Below are 16012 nucleotides of genomic sequence, written 5' to 3'. Positions count from 1 at the left end.
CAAGAATATGCATCTATTTTATTCTTCTTCACGATGCTTTAATAAACTGACAAACATATTTTTGATACTAAATTGGAAAAGAAGGAAATATCATAATAATGTCATTTATTTAGATAATTTATTTAACGTTAAAGCATGGAAAATATTAGATACGTGGATTTTTGAATTCCGTTTGACAGTTCATTTTTCGATACGTCAACTTTTGTCTATTCTCAAAATATTCTCGAATCTGTATGTACAAAAATATCGTACTCTCTTACGTGTGTTACATTGACAAACTTATTTTTTCTTCAACGACATTAATAATTCAGTGTTGCAATCCGCGTGACGCGAGGAGAAAAGTAGCATACTACTGATGAGACGGTAGAGCGAAATAGTGCAAGAGTGATGCGACCGAGCGACCTAGTCTTAAAGATATCCAACACTCTTCCGCGTTCTCTTCCCTTTCCACACGGCCCCTCTTCCAGTACCTTAAGACGGTCTACCGCTAGCGGCTAGGTCACTCGGTGGAGACTCGTTCGGTTTAACGCCTCTTACGGCGCTGCGGCCATAAGTTACTGACCTAGTCAACCAACCGGGGGCCATGACTCTGCCCGACCGATTAGTCTTCCCAGTGAATTTCAACCATCGGAAACTGTGACGAAAAGTGGGAGGACGAATAGAGGGGACGGAAAAATCCTTGGCCAGGTGTTTTCACATGGAATGCGGTCGATCTAGTTCTTTTTTTCATGCCTACAATAGAATGCGATGAAAGCAGAAGTACCTGCTCCACGGCATGAATCGAAAGGTCCTTCCGATACTCTCGTTTTCCTGCGGTCGTAACGATGATCACTGGGTTTTCGGTTGGCTCAACTCTCTTTCTTTTCGCTCCCTTCTTTCGAGTTCTCCACTAAAATGTCTACTGACGGTTCCGTTCGATTATCTCAATAGGAAAAGCAACCGAATGAATTATTCATTTATTACCGCACTCTCAAAGAATTGCGATTAAAGAATATGTAACTATTATTCTCTGCCTATTCTAATCTCAACATTAGATTCAATATATATATAATCAAATAGATAATTATTGAAGAGCTTAATCAATCTTGCAAAATAAAAATAAATATAAATCAAGAATAAATGAAAATACAATCGCGTTAATTTCTTTAATAATTTATATCGTAATTCTGACAGAAACTCTTACAGACATTTACCGATAATAATAAATTTGTAAGAAATAAAAATTTAATAAAAATAATAATTAATAAATAATTTTATAACAAATATCACATACAATCCATGACGATTGCATTCGAGTAGGAAATGTATTATGTTGATGCTTATATCTTGTACGAAGATTCGTAAAAGTAGCCGCGAATCGCGAGAGTAGAAGAGAGATGGTAATACGAAGTTACCGCGCGAATGGTCTAAGTCGATCTGCGAGCGCGAACGATGCACAGCACCTGGTAGTATAACCACCTCTACTTTCCATCATGTGTCGATGGAAGTGGTAAACTCGGCGGTGGGTAGTGGCGCCGTTCCTTCACTTCCTAAAACGCGCCGATAGCCAGTGCTATCCCACTTCCGGTCGAGTGTGTTGAAAGACGCGCGTATCGAAACAAAAGATGTCAAAATCGAAGCATGATTTAGATAACACGTGAAAACATGTAACGAAGAAAAAGATTTTTTTGTTTATCTCAACACGTACGATATCGCCGATAATTGAAACACGAAATGTAACAATAATCTCCGATCTAAATGACATTTCTAACATCTCGAGCCTCAAATATCTTCTTGGACATTTTTCATTTAGTTAGGATTTAGTTAAGCTGTTAGGTAAACTGCTGACAAAAAAAGGGATCTTTAGGAAGAATTTGAAGTCTACCTGCTGTGAGAACCTTTTTGCTGAATCTCTTTGACTGAGTCATAATGATAAAAAAAATCACATTTTTTTTGGTCCGCTCTTACGCAATATATTACGCAATGGTTAAGTTCTTTCATTCTCTTCCTGAGAGTGATGGCGTCTCAGTCCCTAACAAAAAAAAAAAAAAGAAAAAAGAAATGACACAGAGGCGTAGTGAATGTCGACGAGAATCTACGCGGAAATGATTGATGTTTTTGATCATGATTGCACTAATCATTACGATTAAAAAGTTCGCTCTTCGATGGTCGATGATCACAATGACCCTGGCAATACGTAAATCGAAAAAGACCTTCGTGGAGATTCCTTGCCGATGAGGGGGAACTACCGGATCGTGAAATAACCTCAAGGACCATCTCAAATCTTTTATGATTTCCGCGTGACCAAGGTTAATCCGTGCTCGGTCAACAGTTCCTATATGTAGCCTTGGTTTCTCGCCTTTACGCACGTTCACATTCACACACGCACGTTTATTCCTACTGGCCGTACCGCTCATTAGCAATTTCGATATTATTGATGTGTCTACAGACTCTTTAAGCAATTTTAAATCATTTTTTTAAACAAGATTAATGAAATGAATTTGATCACACAAATTTGGTTCTCTAATTAAAGTTAATTAATTTACTTTTGATATTTTATATTTATAAAAAATCTTTTACTTCCGCCTAATTTTGGTATTTTTCAATTACGAACCAAATGTTGATGCCCTGACAACGGGATAAAGCAAGATCGATTTTCTCAACAAAACACCGGACAAACATATCGAAATCGCTCGGCGCGAAAACACAGCTCGCACTGTAATCGCTTGTGCGACATCGGATTCCGTCAGCGGAATCTTTGATTTAAAAATCCGATTAGATATTGTAACGTAAGCCCTCCTCGAGCCTCGACAATAGCGCTGACAGAATCAGATCGCAACGTAACTGACAACTGATCCGTCGGTACTCACCTTGCATCCTTCGCAGGAATGAACTCCATAGTGAAAACCGGACGCCTTGTCACCGCAGACCCGGCATAACACGGTAGTCCCATCGAATTCTGAAACAAACGAGAGAAGCGCGTTCCGTTAATGCAGGTCGTCGCAACGATATATCCTCTTCCGCGGCTTCCTTTCCACGTGCCGCGATGCGGCAAGCAAGAGAAAGGTGGGAGGGAAAGAAGAACACTTTCTCCTCTCTCGCGCGCGCGTGCGGCGTGTTACAGCATCGCTGTATTACAACTTTCTGCTTTCACCTGCAGTTCCACCCGCTTTTTTTTTACGCTCGCACGCGCTTGTCTTAAATTGCATTATTTATCGCGACGTTGAGAAGAGATATATACCGGATAATAATTATCTCGCGTACCTATGTTGAGTTCGGGTTCCGGCTTGGCCGAGGAGACTGTCGAATCCATTGTCGGCATACTCGGACTAAGACGATGAGCCGCTAATTGCACTACGTGATACGGACTAGACATGCCCTGAGCGGGTACACGCGGCACGCTGGACACGCGGGAGTCGTGCGATTCGGATGCGGGAGACGTTGCCAACGTGTCCTGCGCGCTACTGTCCGCAATAAGAATCATGTTTCGTCGGGGATGAGGGATGGGGAGAGGGGGAGGGAAACGTCGTTGTCACCCTCTGTCAGTGTTCTCTCTTTCCGGACGGAAACTGCATCCGTTTGCTCACGACACTTCACTGAGAACGATTAGGTCCACATTTATCGATATATCGGTCCACTAGGTTCCCATCTCGCTCTCACTGTCACCAAGCTCACTGATCGATCACTAATGAATATCGATTCGCGTGCGCGTCAACTTGCGCTCGAGAGAACTCCGCTCCGAGGCGTACGAAGGATCGGTACGATCTGCGAGCGTGCAAAAGTTACAGCCAGGTGTTATAGTGATGCTCGCCGGCAAACGCGACGTAGCGAAGGATAGTAGCCGAACGCGAGCGGATGGTAACCTGAAGAGAGAGTGAAAGTAAGTCTTTGCTCGAGGGAGGTTCGCGTTGGTCTGACTCGTGTTCGGCGCTGCCGAGTATTGGTTACCTGGGGGCCGTGCAGCCCTTACTCGGCAACTCTGACCAACTCGAAGGTGGGGAGGGATTGATGTGCCTGCTCGCTTGCCAGGCTATCGCAGGCAGCCTCGACCATCTACAATGTCTACGCCCTGGCTACCTAGTATGTAGTAGAGGACACACAACACATTGCTCCGTACGCTCTCTTACAGGGCCCCCCGAGAGAGTTCATCGTATTTTCAATGCTGGAGGTCACTGACAAGTCGCTGCGGGCCCCCGGAGCTCTGCCGTCGCGATCACGACGGGCCCGACCAATCCGTCGTCGGCTCGACAGGCCCTGTAGTCGCGCGATTGGTCCGACATCTTCCCCACTGTATCTACCGCGACCAGCCGGCAGGGTCTCCTTCCTCCCGTTGGAGGAAGTTCATCGGCCGAAACCTTGACTGAATTACCTCGCAGCAGCGGCCAAGGCCATGCGCCCTCTCGCTCGAGCTAACCGCGAGCGTAGTGATTGTCGCATTGCTTCTCTCTCCCTCTCTCACCCTCTCTTTCTCTCTATCTCTATCTCTCTTTCTTCCTTTCGCCATATCCTTGTCTCTTACCTCTCTTTCTTTCTATTCCCACACTTGCTCCTCTCTTTTCGCTTACTCGCTCTTTCCTTATGTCTCTATATCGCAAGCGTTCTTCCCCTTTGCTCTTTTTTCCTTCCTTCTTTTTTTCCTTGCGGCATATGCCCTGCTTTATTTCCTCGTAATTTCCTAATCTTGCGAAAAACTTTAATTTTTTATTGAAACTGATTAGAGTTGTGCACAGAGCACAAATTTTAATAACTCCCCTTTCTCTTATTGACCCCTATTCAGACCCAACGCTTCTCATTTTGCATATACATATATATATATTTAATAATAATGCTATTTTTAGCCGGAGTGAAGAAAGAAATTAATAAGATTCTCAATGCAAAACACAAATTTAAATTTCATCGGGTCTAATAAGAGTCAAACGCGGATGGTAATAGTGTGTCAGTTTCAAGGAAAATAATTTTTCATTGAAACTGATTAGTTGGACACAATTTTTTTCGTGCGATACCAAATATTTAAATACATTTTAATTTAAGATTTTTATTTTAATAAACATTTTTTCCCTTTAACCTCCTCCAAAGAAGCAGGAAAAAATTCAATTCAGAACTTTGCCCTGATATTTTTCTCGTCTACATTTTCAATGAAAAATTATTTTTTCTTGAAACTGTGTGTGTGACGTTCTATTACTATATACTGTTATTATTGTATAGCGTCTGGCTCTTATTGTAACTAGATAAAATTTAAATTTGTATTTCACATGAGAGTCTTACTAATTTTTTAATTTTAATTTTTGTGTGAAGATTTAAGAATATCATAATATTTATTGTAACCCAAGTGAAAGTATTATTCGTAATAATTTTTGATAAGTCAGTCGTAATAATTTAATCTGATTTTAAAATTTGTCATCAAGAGATTCATATTTATGAACGAAAAACTGAGCGTCACGTATATGTTTGCACGAAAAATGTGATGACAATTCGACATACTCGCTGAATCAGATTAAAAGATCAAGTTGGTGTCGGTATTCTAACATACACCTAAATACACTCGATGTCCCGATCGCATTCTCCCGCCTGTTTATCGGTTTTCTTACGTCGCATCGAATTACTGCTGATAAAACTGAACCGGATATCAAACCCACTAATTATTGATTCTCTTTCAACCATGCAATAAGAATGGAAAAGTTTCGTTTAAATATTGAAATAAGCAGGATATATAACTAAAAGAGTTTTACTTATAAGAAAATTAAATATTGCGATAATCAGATCTTAAACTAAATTATTATTCCTACAAAACTGATTATAAATTGTCAATTTTTTTACAAATATCTGCTGTTTAGTTATCTATGATGCTTGATTAATTATCGATGTACAAGAGAAAAATTTAGAGAAAAAAGAAGAATCAGATCAATGATCATAATTGTATTGTTGTAAAATCGTCACAAAACAAAGTGTATCAATGATAAAAATGTGTCGACTCCCACTGTCGACACGCTTCATATCAATTTTTACAACATTCTTAACTCTAACTGTACACATTCTGCCTAACTGTACACATCAAAGAAAGTTAAATATGTTTACGAGACAATAAATACGTAGAACAAAATAAAATAAATAAAAATTTTCTTTACAAAAACACATTGTACGGTGGACAATAGCAAGGTTGGCAATAAGGTTCAAAAGGACAGCGTAGAGAGAAGGGTTATACGATTCTCTGTATTATCGAATTCTCGATTTTTGAGGTGATCGCTCGGTTTTCTCGCTTTTTCACAAAAATATCGTGTTTCCGAGACTCTAAAATATTCTCCCATGGAAAGTTCTTGAATGTACTTCCTGCCGGTTTAAAGAATCTATATAGCTGTGAATCGAATGTGAAAATTTAAGGATATTGAATTATGCGTAGGTTTCATAGCCCCCCATCCTCTATGTCAATTTCTCTTTCATTAATAGAAAATAATCCGTAATAGTAAATTATAATATAAGACAAATATTTGCGTATTTTATTCATTACGTTATTTGCATTATTTATATTTAGGTTTTTATTATTTTATTCATATTATACCACGGATTGTATAAATCAAAAATAAAAATGTAACTGGATATCTCTTCATTCTATTGCGCTTTTCACAAATCGCTGAGATACATTATCCAGTATTTTTTAAAAGGAGTCATTCTTTGGTTAACTGATGCTTATTGAGCAAAATAAATCGTCTCTCTGTGAGATAGATTTACACGTGTATTTCGCTGAAACATTTCTTCACGCTCTCTTACTCGGCTACGAACTCGGACAGACCTCGAATGTAATGGCCGCGACGACGGAGGTCAGACGATGGCGTTTCCTTGAAATCGGGTAGTGACCTGCAGCCACGCACATTTATATGCAATGAATACACCATGACCCTCGCATCTATTTTTAATCGATCGCACTGTAAAGCTATCACGCGTGTTGTTATTACATTCTTTTTTTCTTTAACGCCGTGTCAGAGAATATTACATTCTCGGACGTGAAGTAAATTTGAAGGAAAACAATAGTTCATCTTCAACTAACATATTTTATAGTGTTGAAAAAATATAGCGTATAGTTTCTTCGAGATATATATGAGAATGATTATTTGCTATTGTGACGATGTGGTCGATGATCTTCGCATAAAAAAAAAAAGATTAATTCGAATAATAAATAAATTCTACGACTGGATGAATGTTAATTACATCGTATAAAGCCATAGGTGCGAGTTTATTCGCTTTGCCTGGTTCTCGCGTTTGAATTACATGACTTTCCGCCTTCGCGTACAGCTTAATGGATTCGTTTTAGCAATTATGTAAATAGGATTATCGGCGTTTGCATTGTGTATCAAGATGGTTCGCGATTCCTTCCTCTCGCTATAATGGAGAATAGTAACGCGCAGCGATGCATGTAGAGGAGGCGCGCGGATAAAAATGTAACAAGCAGAAGCGCGTAATTAGAGGTTGCTTCTCCGCGGCCGAGGATTGCATTGTCTATACCGTCCGTGTCCTTGGCACTGAGCGACCGGTCGCCGACTTCATCGTCGCTTTGCCTCCATCAAGATTCTCGGCTTCCTACTAGCTTCTGATTATTGCACGCTCACGATGTGAACGTCGAAGGTCTTACATAGATGCTATTCGCATCTCTCTCAGAGAAGCTTGATTCTCTCGTCAAATTTCTATGAAAGATTTTTAATTATAATTCAAAAATTACATCCTATCAATCTGCATTCTTAAATTATTCTCAAGAAAAAGACAAAGGGGAATACCTTGTTTGTCAGCGCAATATTAATTGTTAAGCGAGGGAAGAATATTGTTTGATCTGTACGCTGCTTTCACGCGATTCGTGATCGCGATGCAACGGAGTGCATAGTCGCGAATACATAGACCTGGTGCATCCGCACGGACGCCGGTCGTCGCGTATATGCCGTACCGCTGAGTAATATGGTGATACTTCCGCAGTGGGCGCTATGGGGCAGGCTATGGGCATAACGGTGCGCACGGCGCGTCACGCATATGCGTGCGTGATGTCACTGAACCTGGAGCAGCCGCAGCAATAGCAGTAAGAGCGGGTGCACGTATGTACAAATTTACAAGAATACCACGCGACTGCTCCGTCTTTTGTCGCTTTGCGCGCTGCACTTTATATGCTCCATCCGAGATGTCCGATTCTGTGTTGCACGCGTTTCGATTTTTATTATGCGTAAGAATGTGTAAGAATGTCTGAAAAAGTTTACACAAATTTTAACAAATTTGATATTACAAAAAAATTCACGGAAAAACAATTGATTAATAGATGTCGGAATACGGTCAACTTTCGGACTGGAAGAGAGAAGATTCTAAATCTTTGTGCAAAAATAATACTTGAAAACTGAGTATAGAAAAAGTACAAAGTTACATAAGTTGATTCGGAAATAAAATTTATGTAACCGCAACACATGTGTCTTTTCGGCATGAATGTCGACGGGTCGATTGTTCCAAAAAAAAAAAGAACGGAAGAGGATCGGTGGGCGTGGAGGAGCAGCTGCGTTGCATCACGCGTGCACCCGCTGCACAGACATTAAGATGCGTGTTGTATTTCGTCGGCGTAATCTTTACAATGCGGCGCGTGTCCTCGATCATATCTCGCTCGGGGAAGCGCAGTGACTCAGGGATATGTGTCAACGACGATGTGTCGTCGAATGAACGCGTCGAATTTCTCGCTCACGAGATTGAACGTGATTCCGCTGCATTTTCAAATCTTTATTTTTTTTTAAATAAAATAAAAATAAAAGACAATATTTCTATTTTCTAATTAAAATTATTCTCCAGCTTTATCATACCTAGTAAATCTCTCGGTCAATTTTCGAATCTAAATTTGATAAAATTTCTATTAAAAAAGAAGTTGAAAAGAAAGCGCGATTATCGAATCTACTCGCATTGCGTCGCATCAATCACAGGAGTCGGTTGTGAAAATGGCGCGAGCGATACTGTTTGCGCTTGCTCGTTCGCTCGCAGCGAAAGAAAAATGGAAAAAGTAATTTCTCTGCTGGCGCCACGTGCTGGGTCGACCGATGGACGACTTGTGCCGCGACCTGCAAAGAAACACAAGGAGGCCGCTCGACCACCTCGTTGCGCTCGCGAGCGAGTACACGCACATGGTCGCTCTCTCGCGTCTGTAAATGATTCGCGCGTGCAATTGATGCCGGGAAAGATGCCTTGCGTCGTTCGGGTGGAACCTGGTGGAGGAAGAAACCTGGAGAGGAAGGCACGCAGCGACGCGACATAGATAATGTAGATGTCTGCGATAGAGTACAGTTGCAACGGCGAAGTAAAGATGAGCGAGCCTAGGTGCGATTCGCGCAGTTCGTGCTAAAGAAAGAAATGCGATATCGTGCGCCATTCTGATTGCGAGTCCTAGGAAGGCTTTGATTTCCAAAGCCTCGGCATCTTGAACCGTTAGATCTTTGATGAACCAAGATGGACGAGTTACAGTAAAGTCCTGTCAGTCGCGAATCCCGTCGATTCAGTGTAAAGGAAGAAATAGAATGTCGTGATTGAATGTTACACGTTCATCATTCTGATCGTGGAGTTTATCATGATTTCGATTTTCAAAATCTCATTTCCTTTAGCCATTATACATTGTCGACAAGGAAAAATGATCGAGTTATAATAGATTGCTGCTTATAAATCGGATCGCGTGGGTTAAGCGAATGTAAGAAGTGGGATATCGCGTTATCCTGGCTGTGTTCTAAGAATCAAGAGTATTTCAATCTACAAAGTCTCGAACTCCTTGAACCGTTAGATCCTGTACTTGAATAGGTGTGTGTATCCTTGGATATTGCGAATTTTACATACATCAATGGTCGTTGCATTGTATCTTTTAACATTTTTGAGAATTTAAAAATGCGTTATTTATGCTTTAATGAGAGTATAGGTCACCTATTAAAACTATTAAGATCATCGAAAGCGTTATTCGTGCTGGCAAAGCCAAGATAAACGGAAGGAAAAAGACGCCTTCTCGAGGAAACGACGTGGAACGTGAAGGTAAAAGGTAGTGTTGGCAAAGAGGAAGACAGAAAGAAAGAAAGATAGAAAGAGAAAGAGTTGAGGAGAGCAAGGAACGTGTACCACTAGCCTCAGGCTGGCCTGTTTCGCATTGCTACTTTGAGACGCAAGTTGATTATAGCGAGTACCTTTACTTGTGGTCCCGCCTTCTCTTACGGATTGACGAACGGGCGTTCGCGGCAAACCGCTTTTTTCTTTTTCGATTGATCACGAAAAACGAGGAGAAACGAGGAGGCCGATCGCGCGAGCCTCCTAAGCCGCTAACTGGGCTGACTGTGAGAAAGACGAGACCGTGTTTCTGGGACTTGATTACCAGAGTGACATAATCGATAATTAATTTTTTCTTGTTTAATATTTTTGCCAAAAAATGCATAAATATTAGAATGACATTAATAAATATCTCATTTAAATAATATAATTTTAATAAACACACGTGCACAGCGGACACAAAAATAATGAACAAAATTATATATTTTATTTATTCAATGATTTATTATATGGGAAAGGATATGATAGAGCGTTAGATTGGATAATTATTATAAAAATTCGTTCGTCTATTTAGTTCTGGACAAATAACCGATAGTAAATCATACGTGATAGGTAAAGGCGCGCAACGGCGGAACTGTAATTAAATTGCCGATTCAAGTACCAAAGGTTAAAGTATTTAACATCGCGAAAAAAATGACGAGGGAAAAGATTGTTTAATATCCTGAATTTTCGCGGTCATCGATCCTAGAATGGCGAGAAGCACTGAGCGAGGCGTGGTCTTCAGGAAGACAATAGATGCCGTGTCGGTGTCCTCGCGGTGCGTTGACCCAGAGAGTATAGTCTGGAAACGATTAATGGGGGCTTTTACATAACCGGCCTTGCCGTTCTCGAATCTCGCATCGTCTCACCCGGTCGTCGTGATCTCGCGGCGATCTAACTCATCGTCTGGCATCTGCATTGTCAGCCTTGCGACAATACGCGGCATGGGAACCGGTTTCGCAAAATGCGAGTATATAGCAATGCACAGTGCGGACACTGATTGCATCCGTTGCACCGAACGCGAGTTGCAGGAAAGGGGAAGCCCGTGGCTCTAATGGTGAGAAAGAACGTTTTAGTTATATACAATATAAGGTGCTATCGTGTATGTGCGAGTTTGATAAAAGGCCGTTTCAAGCCCTTTCAGCGATACATACAAACTGTCAAACACATTTGGTAACATTCGATATTTCAACGCGTAGCGTAATAATGTAAAGAAGCGACAAACTATTGTTAGATAATAAATTCTGCATATTCTTCTTATTCGCGTTTTACTCTTGCATCAACTCTCTAACAACGAAGAGACATTGTATAGTCGGTAAATTACGAAATAATCGTAAATTGCCGATTTCCCAGTGTACATAGTGGATTTAATTGGGGTAGAGAACCGTGTCGCGCGCCTCTCGATTCACCGTCGGTGGCGGCTCTCGCCGGGGTCTTCCATCAAGTGGGCCGGAAAGCGAAACCAATCGTGACTGCCGCGTCTCGCGGGCAACGCATTCCCGAGGAACGACCGAAAAGCTTGATAGCGGCAGGGATTCAATGACCTCGGCGGTCGCGGCGGCGGAATGCGCGTTTTCCGCGGATAGGGAGCCGCGCCGTTCGTTTGAAATTCCGCCGAGCGGTAGGAATTGAGGTCCTCCACCTCGGCGGTGCAGTACAATTGGGTATAGGAAGGTAGGGGAAGGTCGGTCACGGGTGTATCGCGCCGCGAGTGTGGTTGCTAAGTCAAAATCGGTCTATCCACAGAGCGAAGCTTCTCACTCCGGGATGGAGACCTGGATAGGAGGTGAAGAGAACCAGGGGGAGAAGTAGAGAGAGAGAGAGAGAGAGAGAGAGAGACAGGCGGCTTCCGCGAATGTTACGGGACTGCATAGCGACGTGGGAGTGCAGCGACTGCATCGGCGCGCGCGTCTTGCACCGACACGTACGCACGCATGTACACGTACACTCGTACACACATATGGTCTCGGGAGTGCGCCGACCCCTACCAGCTCGCAAAACGGTCACTGACCTCTTTGCGCCGTTCGTCCCCATCCCATCCCGCGCGACTCGCTGCGAACGAGCACCTGCGTCGACGCTGAACGAAACGTGTCGGGATTGTGCGGGGCGTCGCGACGCTCGACACAAAACCTGGGGTAGCGAGCGAAGCGGCGAGTGCCCGTCGTGCACCCTTAGAGCCTATCGATGTTTCGAGAGGAGATTATCCCCCGGTTGCCGATTTCGCGAAAGTGCAGACGAAATATAATAGAGATAGTTTATCGATAAATATCTTTTTTTTTTATCTTTTTTCTTCCTCTCCTAACAGAGCAAGTTGACGCTATATAAAATTACGGGGGGAGTTAAAAAGAGAAAGCGCAAACAAGAGAAAAATCACGCAATGTGATCAATCTCGCTTTAACTTTCTACGATGTCACTTTGGCGTGGAAAATTAATAGATATTAATAGACGTTTCTGAATTAGATGATCCGTTTTCGAGTGTTGTTACGAGGTATCGCGAGGTCAATCGCATTTCGCGCTTAGCGCGAGCTTTATGCGGCACGGTTAGAATCGGATAAAAGAAAAGCGAAGGAAGAAGGTGGGTTTGTTCTTCGCCCTCTCCCTTCGGCCTCGTTAGATAGACGCGCTTTTGCTTCCCGGTGCCTAGGAACGTGCGAGATGCGAATGCAGGGAAGAGAGAAAGAAAGAGAGAGAGGGTAGAAAGAATAAGAAAAGGAAGAAGAAGAGAGCGCAAGAGGAACAAGAAGGAAGGAGAGGCAGAAGAAGAGGGGAACGCATCCTCGGGGCCGTCCTAACGGTAGGGCGGGTCACTGCACGCGGCTACGCGAATGCAATTCTTTGCAGTTGCACCGCGAGCGCCTGGCAAAGACTTCTACAAGATCGTGTGCACCGGTGCAATGCCCTACCTAGGTGTAACGCTCCCAGCTGCCCTTACGTATCCTCGCCGTCGCGCGAATGCACGTTTTTTTTCCTCCTCTCTTCCCTCGCTCATCGTCCTCTACCACCTTCGAGTCCTTGAACTCTCTCGCGAAGGGCTCTCCGTTGAGAATACGAAGAGGCAGTCTCCCGAGATAATCGCTTTCCGAAGATGTTCGAGGGTGCACCTGACTCTTCGAACGGTCCATGTCGGTTCGGTTTTGTCGTAAAATCGATTAACTTTTCGATAATCAGGAGACAAAATTAAATGTTTATTTATATCAAGTCTGGAGATATTGTAGGAATTTATCACGGAAAAACTGAGTTTAGAATTAATAAATATATCAAAATTTGAGAGATTCTTTCTCAGAAAAATAAATCTGACCGAAAACATCAGATTTCAAGAACAGTGGACGTCATCGCGGTCCGGCGAGATACGATCTCTTCAGTTACAAATAACTCTTTCGTCACACTGTCGAGAAAATTCATTGTCTTTTGTTGGTATGGAACGCGACGCGTAACAGTACTCCTACGTTTCTACGCTTAAGTACGCTCAAGTCCACGCGCTCGTACGCCCGAGAGGTACGTGCGTGCGTAAGAGCATGAATGATATAACGATCGTAGGAGTCATCGGACATCGACCCTGGATTGCCGGTACATTACTAGCGTGTGCATCGATGTTTTTTTTCCCGTAAAATTTGTATTTTCTCTAGCCCGTAACTTTTCCAATTACAGCCGGGGATAGTCGCGTAATTAGCACGGCGGTATTGCAAGTAGCCACTAAAATTTTGCACACTACTCCTTTATCTCTTTCTGTCTTACAAGCACGCATGCGTGAGAGTAGCGAATGATACGAACGATCAAGAGTGTTCGGTCGTTGACCTTTGGCAAATGCACTCGCGATGCATCGCGTTTGAAAAGAATTCTCATTAAATGAAATATCTCTTTTTTTTTGCACGCGGTTAGAAACAAACTTTTTATAATATATGATTTATGCGGTAATAATTGTGATTGTTATAACTCAACAATCAATCGTTGATATAAAAATGGGATTGTAAGAATTTGTGCTCGCGTCAAAATTTTAAGAAATAATTTATCGGAGATGATTTATTTACGTACGTTTCTCTCTTCCCTTCTCCTCTATTTCCGATATTCACATGGAAATTTAATTGAAATGTTAAATCAGTTGTCACATCTCAGATTAGAAAAAGTTATTTATTTTACGAGAGTATCGAGTATGACAAATAGCACGATAATTCTGGTAGCAGTCGGAAATGGACGTCTCATAGTGAAGAGTGGCTTGGCGCGCTATGCCTGTTTTTCTGACCCACATCGTCAAAAGTTCGTTGCCACTATAATCCAGACGTGGCAGTTATACCTGCGCAGTTTTGTTAGATGAATGATCTTTTGCGTCATACGGTGTGACCACTGTTTTCGTTGATGTAACGTCTGGCGTGGTGGTAAGACACACGGTCGCTGTTACGTGCATGAACCGGGAACGGTTCTCTAGATAGAGGTCGATCTACTTTTGGTACCGTCAATTAATAGAAATGAAATTAAGACAGAGAAGAGAAATATTATTAATATTATATATCCATATCCATATCCTGGTTAAAAATTGATAGCGCTCGCGATTGTGTTATTTTTGCACGAAAAGTGAGGTATATATTGAAGTACATATGGTATATTAATATTTAAAAATGCGAGAGTATTTCGTTTAATATATCTTGCCATAAAAGTGCACGAAAATAAGACGTATCAAACATCTGCCTTGCGCTGCGAAAATAGATATTTTATCATATATTAGCACGCGACGCAGTAGTATATCTTGAAAATTGTTCTAGATCATATGCAGCCTTCGCGATAGGTCGCTTTTTCGATTTCCTTCCTCGGCAGCTTTCAATGAAAAAGCGAGTCTCGTCTCGCGACTCGCTCGATCGTCGAAGATTCTCGATTTCGGGGCACCGACAACGAGAAGGAGGCGATGAACTCGGTCATCGGGCAACAAACTGCAAGCCCCACTAGCTCGCCATCGTGGCTTCCTCTTTGCCTCTCGCTCGTTTCCCTCTCTCGATTCTTCGCGCTTCTTTTTCTCTCCTTCTCCCTCTTTTTCTCCTTGCCTCCTTCTCTTTTCGATTACGCTGCGCACACACGCGTACGTTTACTTCGTGTACGAGGTAACGCTGTTTCGCGAGGGACGCTTGACCGTGAACTTCTCGACGCTTCTTCGGGATTTCTCGCGCGGAAATCGGGAGGAATCGTGCCGACCGCGTGACGCTCCCTTGCGATTTCTTACGGCCGCATCATGGGAGAAGAGAGATGAAGTGGATGCTGAGCGAGCCTTTAGATTTTTAAATGCTTAGTTATAGTTCCTTATTATAGTTTCTTATATCCTTAGTTGGATTATTAAATTTTTTTGAACTCATATACATATATTATACATTCTCTTTTAATTCTCAGATACCTTTTGGACATCTTGAATTTTTAGATTTTTATCTTCATATACATCTTGATATCTCTTCATATATTTTTGAAGAGTTATAGATTAGGTCATTAAGCGATGACACAGTTACATTTCCAGCGTACTGATATTGTTGAAGGCAAAATGAAGGCATTTAATGAACGTTTAAGAAACATTTATAGACGTGCATTGCAATGCAAATGCATTGCAATGATATATCAGACTTATTTTCGTCTCAAATGATTGCTGTTGTCTTTGGTGACCCAACGACACGGATCGGCTGTTAACGTTGATAATTTGGTGACGATGAAACGTGACGTCGCCGTGAAACCACCACTTCTGCATCCCGAATTTTTCTTGTCATGTGGTAAACATGCGCGTGAATACGCGTACGAAATAGCGGTCTCTCCCGCGTTCTCTAATAATGTTTTAGACGGACGATAATAGCAGATCAATAATTTGTAAATAAAATTATCAATTCCGCTTGATAGCGATTTAAAAGTATCTCGTATCGCGAGATTTTTACGACATTTGCCGTTTTATTTATTTATTCGCCGCCGTTCTTTCTAAGGACTAACCATAACGTTA

The 16012-nt window shown here is 42.1% G+C and overlaps 2 protein-coding genes across 4 annotated transcripts in view; one reads left to right on the top strand and one right to left on the bottom strand.

Moving 5' to 3' along the window:
- The window catches only part of LOC145943035 (uncharacterized), a 176885-nt gene that overhangs the window by 78365 nt on the left and 82508 nt on the right, over positions 1-16012 (top strand).
- Positions 1-16012, bottom strand: part of E75 (ecdysone-induced protein 75) — a 92998-nt gene that overhangs the window by 12430 nt on the left and 64556 nt on the right. For 3 of the 4 annotated variants that reach the window (XM_083050231.1, XM_083050232.1, XM_083050233.1), the window contains exon 2: positions 2850-2938. In XM_083050231.1, the coding sequence (XP_082906357.1) occupies positions 2850-2938 (89 nt within the window). Of the gene's footprint in view, positions 1-2849; positions 2939-3243; positions 4002-16012 lie in introns of those variants that run through there. The other variant, XM_083050230.1, reaches the window with a different exon arrangement.

Source organism: Prenolepis imparis, unplaced genomic scaffold, assembly GCF_030444845.1.
Source record: "Prenolepis imparis isolate NDT839.2.m4 unplaced genomic scaffold, iyPreImpa1.0 SCAF_11, whole genome shotgun sequence".
In the NCBI taxonomy this organism is placed as follows: domain Eukaryota; kingdom Metazoa; phylum Arthropoda; class Insecta; order Hymenoptera; family Formicidae; genus Prenolepis; species Prenolepis imparis.
This window is presented reverse-complemented; position numbering and strand designations above follow the sequence as displayed.